The sequence below is a fragment of the Pezoporus flaviventris genome, unplaced genomic scaffold, assembly GCF_033815535.1.
Source record: "Pezoporus flaviventris isolate CSIRO_AGI_PZ_B2104156 unplaced genomic scaffold, CSIRO_AGI_Pfla_v1 ptg000031l, whole genome shotgun sequence".
NCBI classification, from domain to species: domain Eukaryota; kingdom Metazoa; phylum Chordata; class Aves; order Psittaciformes; family Psittacidae; genus Pezoporus; species Pezoporus flaviventris.
Genome location: NW_026892579.1, coordinates 61884913 through 61903456, shown reverse-complemented (window position 1 = coordinate 61903456; position 18544 = coordinate 61884913). Strand labels below are relative to the sequence as shown.

At 39.5% G+C, this 18544-nt stretch overlaps 2 protein-coding genes across 3 annotated transcripts in view; one reads left to right on the top strand and one right to left on the bottom strand.

The window, feature by feature from the left end:
* ESF1 (ESF1 nucleolar pre-rRNA processing protein homolog) overlaps positions 1–7854 on the bottom strand; it is a 29707-nt gene extending 21853 nt beyond the window's left edge. Inside the window, exons 1-6 of the mRNA XM_061461532.1 lie at positions 7176–7854; positions 6050–6459; positions 5167–5280; positions 4282–4382; positions 2636–2788; positions 945–1059 (exon numbers count right to left, since the gene is read on the bottom strand). Of these exons, the coding sequence (XP_061317516.1) occupies positions 945–1059; positions 2636–2788; positions 4282–4382; positions 5167–5280; positions 6050–6459; positions 7176–7854 (1572 nt within the window). The remainder of the gene's footprint in view (positions 1–944; positions 1060–2635; positions 2789–4281; positions 4383–5166; positions 5281–6049; positions 6460–7175) is intronic.
* A 1428-nt stretch (positions 7855–9282) lies between these two features.
* On the top strand, positions 9283–17250 carry NDUFAF5 (NADH:ubiquinone oxidoreductase complex assembly factor 5). Of its 2 annotated transcripts, XM_061461523.1 has the most exons (11): positions 9283–9525; positions 9618–9658; positions 9912–9975; positions 10960–11007; positions 11107–11210; positions 12230–12269; positions 14162–14359; positions 14821–14881; positions 16152–16235; positions 16563–16645; positions 16770–17250. In XM_061461523.1, exons 1-11 carry the CDS (start codon positions 9283–9285, stop codon positions 16854–16856), a joined length of 1053 nt encoding a protein of 350 aa, XP_061317507.1. In that variant the 3' UTR covers positions 16857–17250. The 2 variants fall into 2 exon arrangements, with proteins under 2 accessions (XP_061317507.1, XP_061317508.1); XM_061461524.1 differs by lacking the exon at positions 10960–11007 and having other exon boundaries at positions 9351–9525.
* The last annotated feature ends 1294 nt before the right edge of the window (positions 17251–18544 follow it).

The following is an 18544-nucleotide window of genomic DNA, read 5'->3' as shown; positions in this document are numbered from 1 at the left end:
AGAAGCTGAAACACTGAAATTAAACATTGTAACTCTCTTTTTAGGGAAAATTATTTGAAGCTTTCCATTTAAGAAGCAATGCAAACCTGTTACTGGTGTTCTCTAAAACAATGAGGTATAACAACAATGTACTAAAATTCAACTGTACTAAAATTCCAACCTTTTTGGAACTTGTTCTACAATTGAGTTTCAAGGAGTTTTAACTACATGAAAGAATTAAGAAATCTCCTCATGCACTGAAGGGTTCTGTCACAACAGGTCACAAACCACAAAATCTCTGTACGCCAAATCTCCTTTGTGGCAGCAGATACTGGTGTTGATGCAGCATCAACTCCTTTCCTTTTCCAGCAGCAACTCATTCCTGGAATCACGCATGGATTGCAGTGTGGACAACAAAAATTGTTTGAAAAACTGTACCCTCAACCAGGAGGTGAAACAAATCTGACTGTAAAATGATACAGCAGAAACTACTTATTTCTCAACCAAACACTTCTCCAATTCAGTTCACTTCATGGCCACATGGAAGTTTTGGCTATCACATAAGAGAGTAGGAATGAATAACTACAAGGATGGGAGGCAATTGTTTAAGCCTGGCACTACCAGCAAAAAGGCTCTTGTTGAGCTACACATAAATAGCAAATTAGGAGATTTAACTATGAATAACAAAGTAATTCCATGTGCAACTTGTAAAGGAAGTATAATGAGGTCGAAGTATAGCATTTAATTTGTAACAAAAAAGCCAAATCTCTTTTAAAATCCAAACCTCGAGCTTATTTATGGGTTTGCAACTTGAGGCTCTGTAACATGCTTACATCTTTTCATGTTTGATGTCCTTATTTTGAAATCCTGAAGATAATCAGGAATCTTTTCCCCATGACTTATTTATAAGCTGACAATAAAACTAAACAAATTAGAACAACATTACAAAAACATTGTAAAGATACCTTTGATGTTCCCATAGCAGCAGATGTGAAGTACTTTGGTTTATACATAGCTACGTTCACTTCAGAGGCTTCATCTTTTGGCTTATCATCAAATGTAACATTATCTGGAATAAATCTTAAAGGCAAATAAAATGTGTTATTATTCAAATACACTGAGAAATATCATAGTATAAACAGTCTAAGCTTTTCATGAGTACGGTACATCAGCACAAAAGAATCTGCTAAAAGAAAAAGCTGGTAAGCCTGAAAAAGAAACATGAGAAATGGACAAATACTCCACACGTGTAGGATTAACTGGCTCGCTTCTGCACAGCTATTCCACAGGCTTTCAGTGTGTAAGACCACCATGTTGGGGAAGTAAAGTAAACAACATTCAGCATGGTATTAGCAGGGTCAGGGGTGGGTTTTAAGGTGGTTTTCTTTGTTTTAAGAACCATCTTTTCAGGAAGCTCAGTATTAAAAACTCAAAAGAAAAAAGTGAATAAAGTAGAATATGGAAACAGAGAAAAAAAAAGGAAACACTTTAGCAAAGTCTTGTGTTACAATTAGTAGGAAAAAAAACTTGTTAAAAAGACCCAAGTCATGTGTAACAACAGAAGTAGCAGATAAAACACCAGCCCTTTGTACACTACATGAGAAACTACTTGGGCTCTTTCTTATTTTTTAAATCACTGCAAATGTAATGGGATGACTGCTACTCGACATTAAAATATAGGAAAGTACAAAATTAGAATTCTCCAGTGCTCTTCCTAAACAGCCATGTCTGTTGCAAACCATTATGCTCAAAAGCATGAAAAGTTACATGCTCATGTGGCAAAGATAATCTTCTCCAAAATGGCTCAAAGGAAACGAATTTAGTTCCTCTAGAAACTTATTCGAAGAAAAACCCATCTCTGACTTCCGAAAGTGCCCATAACACAGGCCCCAGCAAACAGAGCCAGCTTCTGTGGAAAGTTATTATGATTTAGTAACAAATTCTGCTCAGACTGGAAGTCTTTTTTTGGACAAAAGGAAATACTAACAGTAAAGCACAACCATAAGTTAAAATTCTTTCCTTCCCAAACGTGACTTTTGAATACTAGAGTTCCAGCTCATTCATAGGGGTTAGCATAGTAATCCATTGCAGCTTCATGACAACAGCAGCAATGTTCTTCCTCTGTGGTAAGCGAACCTGAAAAACATACTTCTGGATCCCTGGGAAAAAAAAAGGACTGTGAGGGAAACCCAAACAAACCAAAAGCAGGATGTTATTTTGCTTTCCAAATCCTACCACTTTACTTTCTTGTACCAAAAGGTTGAAGATGAAACCAGAACATTTTACCTGACTCCTCTGAGAAGAGTCTCTGTATACAGAGATCCTCTCAAACTTCCTGTGTTCCAGTAAAAATGCTCAGGAAGAACTAAAAAACACCCCCAAAGAATCAAAGGTAAAGCTAACACCTCCCTGGATGCCCAACTGATTTACATCTCATTTTGGTTACAGAATAAAGACAGCATAATTTACTCTTCTGAGTATTTAATTAAAATAAATAATAATATATAGCATTAAATAACATATACTTATAATATAATAAATAATATACAAAATAATAAATAAATAATAAAATAAATATCATAATAAAATAATCCTTAATTTTAAACTGGCTTTAATTCTCCCAACCCAACATGTAAAAAGGCACTGCTTGAGTTACCTCAGGTCTATAAAAGAACAGCTACTTTCAAATTCCAGTCCATCGCATTCCTCATAAATTTTGTTGGCTGTTTCAGGAGAATCACATTCTACCACTGCATAGAAGTATTTCAGTCGCTTAAATTGATACTCCCGCAGTTTTTCCCTGTAAACCCTGTAAAAGCAGAAAACACCACAATCAATTGAGCTGGCTTTAGTTTTTCATTTGCAAAATATTTTAATTCAACTCATCAAAAATATGCACCAAACACTCTCCTAATCTTCTAATAGGATTAGACATTAAACAGCATGAAGTTTCACCGGTATCTGTTCTGTTTTACTCAAGTAAAAAGACTAATTCACTCAGTGTTATTAAGTGTACATTTTATGTATCTGACTCTGCTTCCCACACGTTTGAGTCCCTGCGCAGGGCACAGAGTAGCATCTCCATAAGCATTTACGATAATGCTTAATAGTTCCTATCAAGTTGTCTGCAAGTATCTTGTCTCTCAACAAGGCTGATAAAAAGGATGTTCCTATGTAAGTAAGGGTATATGTTAAGAACATTAACAGAAGCTGAGTCTGTATGGACAGGACTGCAGATCCTCATGCTAGAGAGACAGTGTAGGAGTAATAAGTCATAAAGCAGTATGGTTAAGGAAAGGAACTGGGTAGCACAGGTAGTGGTGTCACACAAGATGACAGCAAGAGAGAAAGCAAAGCAGAAGAGATTGAGAAGTAGATGAACTGGCGGAAGGATGCATGAGAGAGATTGCAGGGGTGAGGACCTGTCCCATGAATGTGAATGGTATATGCACAGGTATCACTCCAGTGTTTCTGGAATTCTGTTTGTTGTATTCCAGATGCTCTAGAGCCCACTGAGCAGTAAACCTAACACTTCAGCATGTGCCATGATGCACACAGTGAACCTGACTTCAGAATTCACTGCAAGCTCATCATATACCTCCCTGATGCACTAGAGACATTCTTCAAGAGAGATCTGCAGTTATTTTAGAAGCATCCAGATTTTCCAAATATAGGGCAGCCCAACTGGATGTATTATCCAAAAATGGCACTGCCAAACATCTGGAAAATCTGGGAAAAAAGTATAAAAGCAAAACCTCTCAAGTTCCATCAGACAAGACCTTCAAGCAGAATAAAAGGAAAAACAAAAAGATATGACTGAGGAAGCCTGGACAATGGTAGGCCTGATGAGGTCAGCCTAGTAAGACAGAACTGCTGCTGGTGGCATTCAAGAAATCTCAATCTGGGAATTTTCTTGCCCTAAATTAAGATCCCTGTCGATTACACAGATAAGAATGATGACAGTAAGAAAAGGGAGTTCACTGCATGAATGGCAATCTGTAGAGAAGAAATGCTACATTAAGCTCTACACACATTTGTTCCATTTATTACTCCAATGAGCTACATAAGCAAGATGTTGAATCACTTATCAACAAGCAAATATTCTGAAGTTTGATCACAATGCATTTATCCAATGCACTGATAATGAACCAGGGCCAGTTATAAAACACCCCTTGAAAAAAGCTATAAAATCAAGGTACCCACAGGAGATATCCACATACATACTTTTGGAAATTGAATTTGATTGGAATTTTCACTGAGAATTACACACATTGTACTCTAAATCGAAAATAAAGTTAATACCCATCATTCTCTGTGGTGTTCTCTGGAAGATCAAACAGTTCCACAGGTCCTTTTTGTTCTTCCTCCTTCAACCTCTCTTTTCCAAACTCCGAAGGATAAATCTACAAAAACAACAACACAGAAGTAAATTTTTAACTGTAGCAACATGATGTATACCAGCTAAGAAAAAGTATCTCACCAAGTCTTTTAGGCTTAATGTTTTTAATCTAGAATCAGTAATGGGTTCAGTTCCATAAACTTCAATACCCTCTTAATTTACAGAAAAGAATGAACAAACTGCCTGTTAGGAATGTGAATATGAAGATGAAGATGAAGAGCAGGAGCCCTAACCTCAATCATTTCACTGTGACCCTTTGTCAGAAAAGGGGATCTGACTAACATTTCTCAGAAAGCTGGAGGCAGACACTAAAAATGGGAAAATACAATTTAACTGATCAGAATTTGACCAATTTATTAATAACTCAAAGGTGGTGAGAAACAAGAAGTGCAATGATAAAAGGGGCTGGGCATTTAGAAACAGCCAGATTTAAGGCAGGGTTATCTGTCACAAAGACCACTGAAAATGGAACTAGCCAAGGAAATGTAGTCTCCTCCTACCAGAGTTTGAGAATTTCACTGTTAGTCTCATAAAAACAGCATTTAGAGACAACATCATAAACACGAGATGTTAACACCTTCAGGTTCCAATTCTACTAAATACATGCCTGCTGCTGAAAAGCAGCACATTTATTAGATGGCAGGTTTAATTGCAACACGATTTCTAATTTATCATGTTAACATCTCTTTTGGTTCTTCACAGAACTCTCTTACTTTGTTCTTAACTTGCTGTCTTTATCTTTTTTGAAACAGTAAAAGCCAGTTCTCCTTTTAGAAATCAGGTCTTACCTTAACAGAAAATACTGTTCCTCCTTTGGGCGTGAAAGAATTAAATAGAGCCAGCAAATCCTTTGCCTTCAACCTATCCCAGTCCATATTACAAACTGCCAATCTACTCGTAATCTGAACAGAGAAAAAAAGGGGATAAAATTCATAGGTTTAATTCCCGATTGCTAGGGGGAATACACAATCACAATTCCTGGTTAAAAATCAAAGTCAGCAACAAACTCCACTGAAAAAATAAAGTAGCATTTTCCCCCAAGACTTTTTTCACTTAAACAAGCAAAAACCAGAAGCAGCAATCACCAGGGCAGATTAAAAAGGACATAAATAGCAAAGCATTGCAGAATGGACTGCTCCAGTCTCAGATTTAGGAGTGCAGTTACAACATCAGCACTCAGAATTTTGTTATCATATGGCTAGTCACAACAGCAACTAGGATCACAGTCCTGTAACAGTACTAGAGCATTGTGATTTCTTGTACACTAATAGTGCTTCACTGTCTAATGATTCTTTAACTTCTTAAAGAACAAGTTAAAAAAAACAAATATTAAAAAAAAGTTTAAAAAAAATCAGTACTGAACAAAAGCAGTACTGTTTAAACTCTGGGATTTCCAAAAAGCTCAGTTCTGTTTGTTCTTTCCCTTAAAGATAGCCTTTGCTTAGAGGGGAGGGGAAACACCAGTGAAATCTGCAAGTCCCATTCTCAGCCAATTTCATCATCCCTTTCATTCTGTAACTAAAAGGCTGAAAAGCCTTTACAAAAGATACTTTCATGATTTCCTAGGTGAAGGCCTATAACGCAGCATACATTACTAATGTTTGTAACTCACAACAGCATACATTACTGAGTTTGTTATGTAGCAACTTGTCATGCGTGAAGTATTGTTACCTCATCTCCACGAAGGGCATCTTTGTCTAGCTCACGCCATGAATGCTCTATCTCTGGCTCCTTTGGAAAGAGGTCATTTAAATCCTCATCATCCTCTGAGCTCGTCTCAATGTTCCCTATCCCTCTAGCTAGATCAGGCCCACTATCACTTTCTTCATCGTCTTCTGAATCACTGTATTCTTCCCCTGTCTCCCCTTCATCTTCTGGCTCCTCTTCCTCGCCTGTTTCTCCATCATCTTCCAGCTCCTCTTCTTCCCCTGTTTCCTCATCATCTTCAGGCTCCTCTTCCTCCGATTCTGCGTACTCAAAACCATCACTTGCAGAAATATCTTCCTCTAATTGTCTTTTACTAATATCACTTTGATTGCAGGTGTCTGTGTATGCAGTCAGTGAAAGAAAACACGAGACATCTATTTTTATGTTGGAATTGCATATAATCCTTTACAAAGACGAAAAAAAGAACCTCTTTTTTTACCACAAAGATTTACAGAACCCCTGAAATGTGTAACGATGAAATAACAAACTACATCAGGGAAGTGCCAACAACATAAATCATCGATATCAGTTCTTCAGCTTGTCTAATCTAATCACTCTTTAGGCCCACAACTGTATTATCAATGGCAAGTTCTAGTGAAATATTATCCTGTTATTCTATTTAAATGCGTAGAATCAACAGGCAGAAATGAGATTTCAATAACATAAGCTATATGAATGCACAAGCAATATAAAGAAAGTTTCTTTAAGTCACCTGTTCTTGGTAATACCCGTTTATATTAATGGCTTGATGTTGCCATCTTTATGCAGTCTTCAAGCCTTGATATGCTTAAGCCTTCATGGTATAAGACCTTGTATTTGCTATTCAGTTTGACAAACACAGCAGTCTACATACTACTATACATTTTGTTTTTTTAACTAACCAACAACTTCAGCTCCAGCAATTAGGAGGACATGGAAGTTCACAACCTTACTGAAGAGTCAGCACTGACAAAGAGCTGACCAACTCCGATTCTCCAGCAACACTGAATCTGAGCCAGTCAGCTATTTTATGACTGATCTTGCAAAAGTTCTTCCATGGATAAAACAAAGGCAACAACACCCAAGTAAACATGTCATTTGAACAACTAACCTGGTTCTTTGCTTTCTCCTCCTACAGAACTGTCCTTCTGGAGCGCTTTAACTGATTTAGTACCACTTGATTGTGAAGAGTTTTGCTTGGTTTTAATCGAAATTGATCTTCCCTCTGATGCACCTCCTTGCTTGTTTTCCCCTTTGTGTAAAAAGCCCTTGCTTCCCTGAGAGCCACCAATTTCTGCTGCAGTTTTCTTAGAGTCCTCTTTCAAGTTTAATTTAGCTGTCTTTTTTTGTCTTTCATCTTTAAGATTATTTAGCTTTGTCTCTCCTTCACATGTTTGGCCCACCCCTTGTTTGTCTGTTTGACCATCACCAAGTAGCTTTGCAGAATCTGCTTCTCCTTGATGTTTAGGCTTTTTTTTGTTTATTTTCTTTTTAGCACGTTCTTTACCATCACTTTCTGAAAGATCAGAGTCAGATTCTGACAGGGCATAAAACTTCCTGAGGTTCTCTGTGGAAGTATAGTTAACAGGACGCCCTCTTTTATCCACTGTATACTTCAGCTTAAACTTCTTGTCATGAAACATTGCTCTGAATCGCTTGTCAATCTTGATTTTACGCTCTTTTTCAGGCATCTCCCAAAACCTGGGATCCCTGGTAACACAGCTGAAGCGCCCATCGCTCAGTATTTCCTGCTGGGACGACATTTTTGATGCTGTTGAAGACTTGGACATCTACAATATGGAAACAAAATGAAACAGTTATGATTAAAAAACTTGTTTAACATAGTTTTAAAAGACACAACGAAAAAAATTAACTAAGCAAACTTAGATTTCTAACCTATACCTAAAAAGCTCTTTACATAAAAAAAAATAGCAATTTAAATGAGTCACAAATAATCCTGTAACTACCACAGTCTTGGCCACAAACAAATCTTAGCTTCCTCAGATAATGGATATGCAACTAAAAAGACTATACTTGCTGCAGATAGAGCCTGAAGTGATTCCCCACCAAACCCAAACAGGACCTCATGCAGTTTCACTGTAAGTCAGACCTCTGGCTTATCCATCAGGCCTAGGGTACATAGAATCATAATGACATCAGCTAGGCTGGAAGACCCTTAACATCATCAAGTCCAACCATTAATCCAGCACTGCCAAGTCCACCACTAAACCATACCACTCCTCATGCACATGGATTCTGAACACTTCCAGGGACGGTGACTCCACCACTGCCCTGCGCAGCCTGTTCCAACACCTGACCACCCTCTTGGTGAAGAAATTGTTCCTAAAATCCAACCTAAACCTCCCCTGGTGCAGCTTAAGGCCATTTCCTCTTGTCCTGTCGCTTGTTACTTGCAAGAAGAGACTGACCTCACTTCATACAACCTCCTGTCAGGCAGTTGTAGGGAGCAATAAGGTGCCCCCTGAGCCTTCTCTTCTCCAGACTAAGTCCTGCCAGGTCCCTCAGCCGTTCCCCATCACACTTGTGCTCCAGACCCTTCACAAGCTCGATTGCCCTTCTCTGGCCCCGCTCCAGCACCTCAATGTCTCTCTTGTAGGGAAGGACCCAGAGCTGAACACAGGATTCGAGGTGCAACCTCACCAGCGCTCAGTACAGAGGGTCAATCACTGCCCTGGCCCTGCTACTCACACTGGTGCTGACACAGGCCAGGATGCTGTTGCCTTTCTTGGCTTCCTGGGCAAACTGCAAGCTCGTTACCAGTTAAAGCGCCGATCGGGAACGTTTCGGCGAGCTCAGGCCGTTCTCACCAGCAGCTCCGGCGCAGGCAGCAGCGCGGCCTTCCCCGAGGGGTCCGCTGCCCCGCGCCAGGCCGGCTACAGTATCCCGCTCCCTCCCCAAGCCCAGCAGTGGAGAAGGCCCCACAGACGGGCCCCACAGAGCCCGGCCCGGGCCCACCGACCGTTACCGATCACCGCTGCTGCCGCTGCCTTCCGCCCACAGCCCGGCCCCACGCTCCCTCAGAAACCCACAGTGCCCCGTGGCCCGCTTCCCACGGCGCTACGGTGGCCGCAGCAGGACAAACCGCTCCCGACCGACCGGACGGCCGTGGGGTTTGCAGTGTGCATGCGCAGAGGAGAGAAGCGAGGCGGGGGAGCTGGGTTCTTTCCCGCGCATGTGCTGGCCGCGCACTTGAGGTGATGGCGGCTGTGGCCGTAGGGCCGCGGTGGCTGGCAGGGTCTGGCCTCCTGGGCCGGTGGGGCTGCGGCTGCCGGCGGCTCTGGGCGCTGCCAGCAGGACTGGCCGCTGCCGCTTCTCCTCCAGCCGGTGCTTCATCGGGCTTGGGCGCGCTGAGCCCCTTCGACCGGCGGCTGAAGCGGAAGCAGAAGAACTGGGCGGCGCTGCAAGCCGAGCCCGGCAAGTGCGACTACCTGCGGGAGGAGGTACCGGGGTGGCCTCTCGGAATGGAGCGGGAGGCGGCGGCGGGGCACGGAGGGGGCCGCCCTAGGGCGCTGACGGGCGGGTTTCCCCCTAGGTCGGCGGGAGGATAGCGGACAGGGTGTTTGACATCCCCAGGTAAGCCGCGCCGCGGGGGGAGGCGGGTGCCGCTCCCTGTCCCCTGACACGCACCCGCAGGGTCACGGCCGAGGGAAGAGACGTTTCCTGTGAGCGCCTTTCCCTGCTCTTCCTCGCAGCGGGTGACCACGGGAGGGCGCTCAATGTGTTCCGTTCGGAAAGACTTCGGGACATGGGCAGACAGAACTTAATGAAGTCTAAAACTTGACATAGCTTCAACTCTGGATTTTATGTTGTTAAATTTATACTTTAGAACCTTTCCGCTTGCTTTGGATGTCGGCTCTGGAAGAGGTTACATAGCTCAACATTTAACCAAGGTACTGGCTCTTCATATTGAAAAGCGTTTATGATAAGTATGTATTTATTCCTTTGTTTGCCAATAGGTCTCTATTATAATTTAAATCAGTCCTCTGAATTTTGATGAGGTAAACCTACTCATATTTCAGATACAGTTCAAAGATGTGCCTCATGCAGGCTGTTATACTGTCTTTATTGTCATTGAAGACTAGACAAATGGTAGTGCAAGGGAAGCTGTCAGTTGTGTATTTGTTAACATCTAGTCTTGAGTACAGATATGTATGCTTTTTTATCAGTCTGTTGGATGCCCTTAGTTGTGAAAGAGAAGTATCATTATGGAGACTTTAAGCAGTGAACAATTTACCCTTCATGATCTGCACTGTAGGTAAAAGCACTTCATTAGTTGCTAATCCATGGTTTATATCGACTGAACTTAGACGTGAAAACACAGAATGTGTTTTTTGTTACTATTTCTATTTCTGTTACTATAGTGGGCCTACAAGGATGATGGGGAGGGACTCTTCATTAGGGACTGTAGTGATAGGACAAGGAGTAATGGGTTCAAATTTAAACAGGGAAAGTTTGGATTGGATATAAGGAAGAAATTCTTTACTGTGAGGGTGGTGAGGCACTGGAATGGGTTGCCCAGGGATGTTGTGAATGCTCCTTTGTTGGTGGTGTTCAAGGCCAGGTTGCATAGAGCCTTGGGTGACATGGTTTAGTGGGAGGTGTCCCTGCTCATGGCAGGGGGGGTTGGAACTGGATGATCTTAAGGTCCTTTCCAACCCTAGCTATTCTATGATTTCTATCTCAGCTATTAGTAAATGGGAAAAATCACTATGTTAGGGGGGAAAAATGCTTTCTACCTTTGTACAGAGTTTTTAACAAGTGTTGAAGAGATTCCTTATAACTCATTACAAACTTGTGTAAGCATTTAGAAACATTGCTAATGTCAATTTATAACTAATTTAAATATTTTATAGGCCTGTTAAATTTTCTTTCAGGACACAGTTGAAAAAATTATTCAAGTTGATATTGCAGAGAATGCCTTAGTAAGTAGTTTTCTGAATGCTGATGGGCTTCAATTCTGTAATACAGGAAAGCAGAAGCAGCGAGTTTCTGATGTTATTTTTCTTGTAACCCAACTTTAGAAGAATGCTGTGGAATCTGAAGTCCCTACAGTCAGCGTTGTAGCTGATGAGGAATCCCTTCCTTTCAAAGAAGATACATTTGATCTTGTTGTTAGTAGCTTAAGGTAAGTGTTAATTTCTTTATAATTAATTTCTTGGTTAAAGATGTTAAATAACGTTCTTTTCAGAGTAAGTTTAAGGAAAAAAAACAAGAGAAAGATGAACAGTCCATTACTGCAATAAGAAATGCACTTGCATAGTTAACAGGAGTTTACATTAGGAAAAAATGCTATCCCTATGGTACTTACTGTTGGTTTTGTTGTTTGTTTTTTTTTTTTATTTCAAGACTCATAGAATCATAGAATAGTTAGGGTTGGAAAGGACCTTAAGATCATCCAGTTCCAACCCCCCTGCCATGAGCAGGGACACCTCACACTAAACCATGTCACTCAAGGCTCTGTCCAACCTGGCCTTGAACACCACCAGGGATGGAGCATTCACAACCTCTCTGGGCAACCCATTCCAGTGCCTCACCACCCTTACAGGCAAGAATTTCTTCCTTATAGCCACTCTAAACTTCCCCTGAACCTGTTAACTGCTTGTCCTGTCATTAAGTCGCTAATGAAGAGTGGTGCCCCAGCATCCCTATAGGCCCCTTCAGATACTGGAAGGGTGCTCTGAGGTCTCCATGCAGCCTTCTCTTCTCCAGGCTGAACAGCCCCAATTTTCTCAGCCTGTCTTTATAGGGGAGGAGCTTCAGTCCCCTAATCATCCTCATGCCCCTCCTCTGGACTTGTTCTAACAGTTCCATGTCCTTTTTATGTTGAGGACACCAGAACTGCACACAGTGCTCCAAGTGAGGTCTGCTTTCTCACAAGAGCAGAGTAGAGGGGCAGGATCACCTCCTTCAACCTGCTGGTCACGCTCCTTATGGATGGCTTCTCTCTTCCCTGCATTTTGACAGTGTTACTCCAGGACTTGCATCTTCCCAGTTTCCAAAAAAAGCTATTTGTATAATTTTTGAGAACTTGAACAGCTTGAGGAATTGCTTTGTTGCTTTGGATTTTGAGGCATACTGATATAATGTAACAATTATTTGCATATTTAAAATGCAATTATAAAATGTATGTGTCTCTTATTTCAGTTTACACTGGGTGAATGACCTTCCCAAAGCTTTTAGAGAGGTAAGAAACTGGTTTTTAATACTAAAAGACAACACCAGACATTACTTTTTTTCAGAGCATTCCATATTTCCAGGTTTTCTTTAAATAAAAGGCACAGAAATAGCTCCTGTTGTACACAAGTGATTTTTTTTTCCCAATATTTTTGGTAGTTTGAGGAGCATCAGTTGATATTTCTAATTATTTAGTGTCTGAAATTAATTTGGAATAAGTAACTGTGAGGCAACAAGTTTGTATAATGTTTTATAGTCTCAATAGCTGAGATCATGGTACCTAATGTAAACTGAGGTAATGCTGTTGATGTTTAGTGTGTGTTAGCTGTTACTACTTTCAGTACAAGAGTTAAGTCTTACCTTCTCCAGAACTGGTATATGGAAATTGTATCATTTTTATGTCTCAGTTATTTATTTTGAAATACAGCTTTAATCAAATAAAGGCTTTTTGATTTTGAAATGAACAAAATACTCATTGAGAGCAGAAAATGGAAAATGTTTCTGGAAGAATCTGATTTTTTGATTATTTCAGTTCCTTCTTGCAGGTGAAAACTTGTTTCAAATCAGCTAATTTTGGAGAAAGAGCAAGGGGTATTTTAACCAGTTTGCTCTTTTTTTTTCTTTTATTTTATGTTGTTTAGTCGTTAGAGTGCTATTCTGTCTCCTGTTAAGAACAGGAGTACCTTACCATTATGGAAATAATAGAAATCAGAATGCCTTCAGTACTTTAAAAAAAACATAAGAACTTGGAAAGAAAAGAAATATACCATTTTCTCTGGAATTAAGCGTTCTCTGGCGTGTCAAATATATTTACCCCCACAGTAAAAATAACTGACACATCATAATGTCTCACAAATGGGAGGGAACTGGGATTTTTGGCCAACTTTCAGCATGATTGTTTATTTCTTACTGTGGGATCACTAGCTTTGACTAAAGGAGACTGCCTTCAAGTGCTTCATTTTCTTACCTCTTAATTAAAGGCTTCTTTACTAGTATAGAAAAGGTAGCTTGATTAATACTTAATTGAAAACTAATTTAAGAGGACTTTTGTTTTAAATCAGTAAGGTAAGCTGTTGGAATCTTTTGCTCTCTTGTTAGCCCGATCATGTAATATGGCTCTTCTGGATATCTGAACCAGGGATCATTGCCAATTCTTAAAGAAACAAGAAGGCATGAATTTAATTGGCTTTCTCAGTAGGAAGGGGGCTGGGACTTACAAACAAGAAAGCAGCTTGTCAACCTTGGTGTTTGAGTCCTGATGTTAAAAATAGACCTAGCATGTGTTGACCTTTATAGTAGACATAATACTGGGCATAATTACACCATATTAGACATCATACAATGTCCTTTCTCATAGCAGGGGGGTTGGAACTATATGATCTTAAAGGTCCCTTCCAACCCAAGCCATTCTATGATATTAAGAATAGCATTACTCTGTTGTGCGTTCAGAAATGCAAAAATCACTACTGGAAACTAAGGCCTCTGTTTCTCATAAGCCATTAAAAAGTTTTTGTTGCCCTCATCTGTGAAAGTAAAAGTAAGCAGAAGCTATCTTGATCTACCTTATTTTCAGAAGGAAGCTAACTGAGGATATTGTTTCAGGAGTATCCTACAGAAAATAGTTTTACCCTAGATTTCCATGGTACATTTAGTGGCTCCTGACTACAAGAGTGATTTCTGTAGAGTCAGTCTTTCCTAAGCACAAGTAGTCTCTTTTCGGACAGATTATGTATCTCACAGTGTTACCAAAAGCTGCCTTGTGGAATACAGTCAATGTTAAAAGTCTGTTACAATCAATATAATAACTAATTTTACGTGAATTAAAAAACCTACAACCTAAGAATGCTTTAGTTACGTAGGCTTAATAACAAACAACATTCTGTATTTTGGTCTTTGCGGTAGATTCACCAAGTTCTTAAGCCGGATGGAGTATTCATTGGTGCAATGTTTGGAGGAGACACTCTATATGAGCTTCGTTGCTCTTTGCAGCTAGCAGAGCTGGAAAGAGAAGGAGGATTTTCTCCTCATGTATCACCATTCACTGCTGTCTCTGATTTGGGACATCTGCTGTCGAGAGCCGGCTTTAACACACTGACTGTGGTAATTATAAATGAGAGCTGCTATTTACTAATGTCTTAGTAATGTACTGCTTCCTTCTCCATGTCACGCACCTTGCTCAATAAGTCTCTGAAATAGCCCGAACTGCCTCTGTTCTCAGCTTCACCATGATTAATGAAACCAACTGAAGTGGATCATTGGCTAGTGGCCCAGTAGAATTTGGATGATGATCTTGGAGAAATGTCAGTGAATGTTAGACCTGCCTGAAAAGCCTTTGGGCACTTCTGCTGTTTCCTCTAAAACCAAGAAGAAAATAATGGCATTTCAATTAAAAAATTGATTGCGTTTGGGCTACTAAACAACTTTTAGAAATGTTAAGACAGTGTATTCTTCTGAGAAATACATGGTTTGAGCAGAAGTGGCAGATAGCAGCACTGAAGGGTAACATAATGCAACTGTTTTAGCTTGATATGCTCTAAAACTAAGCTTCTCAATTCTTTTAGGATACTGATGAAATTCAGGTCAACTACCCAGGGTTGTTTGAAGTTATGGAAGACTTGCAAGGCAAGTATGTTCTTTGTGAAAACAAAAATGTTTTCTTTACTGGTGAGGCAGACACAGAAGAGTTTCACTATGTGTTTTAAGTCCAAATCATAGAATAGATCCTCTAAATAAAGTCATCTGTTTAGATGACTTTTAAAGGTCATCTAGTCTTCCACCCCCTGCCATGAGCAGGAACACCTTAAACTAGGTCAGGTTGCTCAGAGCCCTGTCCAGCCTGACCCTGAACACTGTCAGGGATGGAGCATCCACAGCTTCTCTGGGCAACTTGTGCCAGTGTTTCACCACCCTCATCATAAGAAACTTCTTCCTTAAAAAAATATAACTAAATATTAAATAAAGCTTATTGTTACAGTGAAAATATTACTTTTTTCCCCCAATCTCCAGTGAGTCAGGATCATCCCTATCAGCAGATTTGTGTTGGGAAGCAGAAGTTAAAAGATCTGCTACTTCATGGTCTGCTATGAATTTTCTGCTTCTATTGTATTCCCATTCTTTGAGAGCCTGTTCAGTGTAAGTTGCTGAAGAGCCCTGCAAGGGAGACAGAAGTATATATCCCACATACCACTTTTCCTATGAGCCTTCCTAATTATCAGGACATTCAGGAAAGTGCTCTGGAATGAGAATAAACAGACCCTCAAATTGGAGTCTGCTGACAAACAAAAATTGAGATGCTTAACAATTGAGTTACTTTTGTGATTGCATTTGTCATGGTTTGTAAAGTAGTCATTCATATGCAGTTAGTTGTTAACTTCCAGGACAGCTTAGGGTATCTTCTTGCTCTAGATCAGCTGCTCTTTAGAGTAGTTCCTTAATGAAAATAAAACTTCCATTCTCTTCAGAAACATTCAGATGCAGGAAGTGATTAAAGAGATGAGAATTATGGTTGTTTCATTTTTATTAAAACTCTTACGGGCTGGCAGTTTTGATGCTTATCTGTTAAAAGGTGTGTAGGTGGTGTCTGAATAAACACTTGTGCTTAAAAATTAAAATATACTAGAATATATACATTTATGCTAGAAAACTGTAGAAAACCTATGACTGTAGACTTGGGCTGGAGAAGTCATAATCTGGAATAGCACTGGCATTGAAAGGTTTGGATTCTTATAGGTAAGAAACTAACCTAATTATTTGCAGTATGTTCTCTCTTATAGTGATATTCAGAGGATTCTATACTTATTCTGGTTTAGTATAAGTCTGTCATAGGTGCATGACACTTAACTCATGGCATATACTGTATCTTCTTTTTCTTAAAGCTAACACCTATTTTTAGGTATGGGGGAGAGTAATTGCTCTTGGAATAGGAAACCTCTGCTACACAGGGACACAATGTTAGCAGCTGCTGCAATATACCAAGGTAAGTATTTTGAGACATAATAAATTACTGAAATTACTTTAAGAACATATTTTTCTGACCTCTCTGTAGGGGGAGAAAAAAGGCAACAGCATTTTGGAGTAGAGCAAAATGCCATAATTGTACAGGTATTTTTAACCTAAAATATCATGACAGGATTTGAACTATGGGGTGCACCAGTATGAGATATTTTTATTGTCCCAAATCTTTCACTGAGAGTCATTATGATGAATATGTCATACTTGGCTCTAATGTTCTGAGAACTAAGGATTTCGTAGAACTAATACTCTGTTTCCCTTTTTTTAACTCCCTCCATTCCTGCCCTAACAGAAATGTACGGAAATAGTGATGGCTCAGTACCTGCCACGTTTCAGATCTTCTACATGATTGGCTGGAAATTCCATGAATCACAGGTAATGTGATGCTGATCTATTCTTTATTTGAAGGTACTTTTTAAATTACTGATGCTTTAAAAGCTTTTTGTAAAACATTTTAACTTAAAATCAGCCCTACTTTTTTTTCTTCTTTTTTCCTTAGGCAAAACCAGCCAAGAGAGGTTCTGCAACAGTTTCATTTGGAGATCTGTCAAAATTAGGTGGATTTGTATCAAGAGAAAAAAAATGATTTTCATCAGAAATAATAGTTGTCTTGAAGCTGCTATAAAACTTCTCATTGCAGATAGTCTTCACTTGAGCTTATTTTGTGACAACATTCTGAACTGATGATTATCTGCACACAGCAGGAGTTTTTTGTTTTGTACTACCTATGCTACAACATCAGCTGTGTAAAATTATGTTAATTTCTTGTTTCTAGAGAAATATTTGAGCAGTATTCAAAGAATAAATGTTCTCCTGACTTTGGATTAAATTACCGTTCTCAAATGTAATGCCTCTTCCAGCATTTCAGTATCACAGACTGCGCCAGGTATGATTTGCAAGTCTTGAGTGTATTTCACCCTGGGTGTTTTTAATTATTCCTAAAAGATGGTAGATCATAATAAAGAGTTGTACTTATAAGACATTCTGTAAGAGAAAATACCTGCAAATACACAAAAAAAATTTAATAAGGCCTTTATGAGTTGGAAATTATGGGTTAAAAGTTACTATCAGTTACTGTTTGAAATTTGAATGTTTGAGTTCTGTATAAGGAAGTGGTTAAGTAAGCTCTATATGATAAAAATATCTTCGGTTGCTACACCTCACCTATGGCCCTCAAATCCAGGACCTTTTCTTTTTGCCCCCAAAGCTAGAAATGTTTCTGTGCATGAAGAGTAGAGCTCAGCCGTAAAGAAACTTGGGATACTCCATTCTAGCTCTAACAGAATGTACATATCGTGATTTGACTTAATTTACTGGAAGGAGTAGCACGCAAAAGAGTTATCCAGCACTCAGATGGACGGGTACCTGTCACATTAGTTGACCAGCTTGGAATTGGCATTCTCAGGAGTTGATATGCTTTTTGGAGTTCCATGGCTTTTTTTTTTTTTTGCCTATTCTTTTATCTCATAGCATTTGAAAAATTAAGTGATATTTTAAATGTTAGTTTCAAATTCCATTTACGCATTACTTTCTGCTTTTCTACTATCAGAGGCTGAAAAGCATAAAGTATACTTCTTGTTTTCTCCTTAGCTGTGACATTCATGAGCTATGACTTTCCCCGTATATAACTGCATTACCAGAAATTGATATGAGTTACAAATATGGCCCATTAACCTGAGGTGTTCAGAAAACAATACCCAGGGATTTCACCTGATTGTAGTACTAACAGAGAATGTTAGAAAGAAAAAGCATGGAAAATAGATAATCAGGTATGCTGTTCAATCAGTTTTATCATTGCGTCTAGGTGTTGCATCAAGCCTGGTGAAACCAAAGCTTCTGTAGGCTTGCTTTAAGATTATCCAGCAGGTGGAGTTTGACAGAATGATGGGGCACAGACCAGATAGGAAAGGTAGGCAGAAGCCTTCGTGTTCTGTCAAGGGTTATTGAATTATAATTCAAAGACTAGTACAGATGCTAAAGTTACCTCTTGCTGCTTAACCAGTGTTCAGTTTTCAAAATACAGAAATGCTGTTTAAAAGCAAACCATTTATGCACTACTCAGCTGGTTAGAAAATCAATTTGTGGGTTTATTTTATCAGTCTGTCTGTTTTGACTTGAAGTTAGAAATGGGCAAAGAGAGGACAAAACATCCTAAAGAGGGTAGGAATATTCTGCCCTGGTTTTACTTATAAGCTGATCCTGTCATTATTCAAGGGGATCAAGTTCATCTTGCGTTTTCCTTCGAAAAGAGTGGAAAAAGGGGGAGAGGCTGAA

Bases quoted from the DNA above. Each gene is read 5' to 3' on its own strand.
- NDUFAF5 (XM_061461523.1), top strand. From the start codon at position 9,283: ATGGCGGCTGTGGCCGTAGGGCCGCGGTGGCTGGCAGGGTCTGGCCTC. The intron at 9,976-10,959 runs GTACTGGCTCTT...ATTTTCTTTCAG, and splicing joins TAGCTCAACATTTAACCAAG to GACACAGTTGAAAAAATTAT. The intron at 11,211-12,229 runs GTAAGTGTTAAT...CTCTTATTTCAG, and splicing joins CTTGTTGTTAGTAGCTTAAG to TTTACACTGGGTGAATGACC.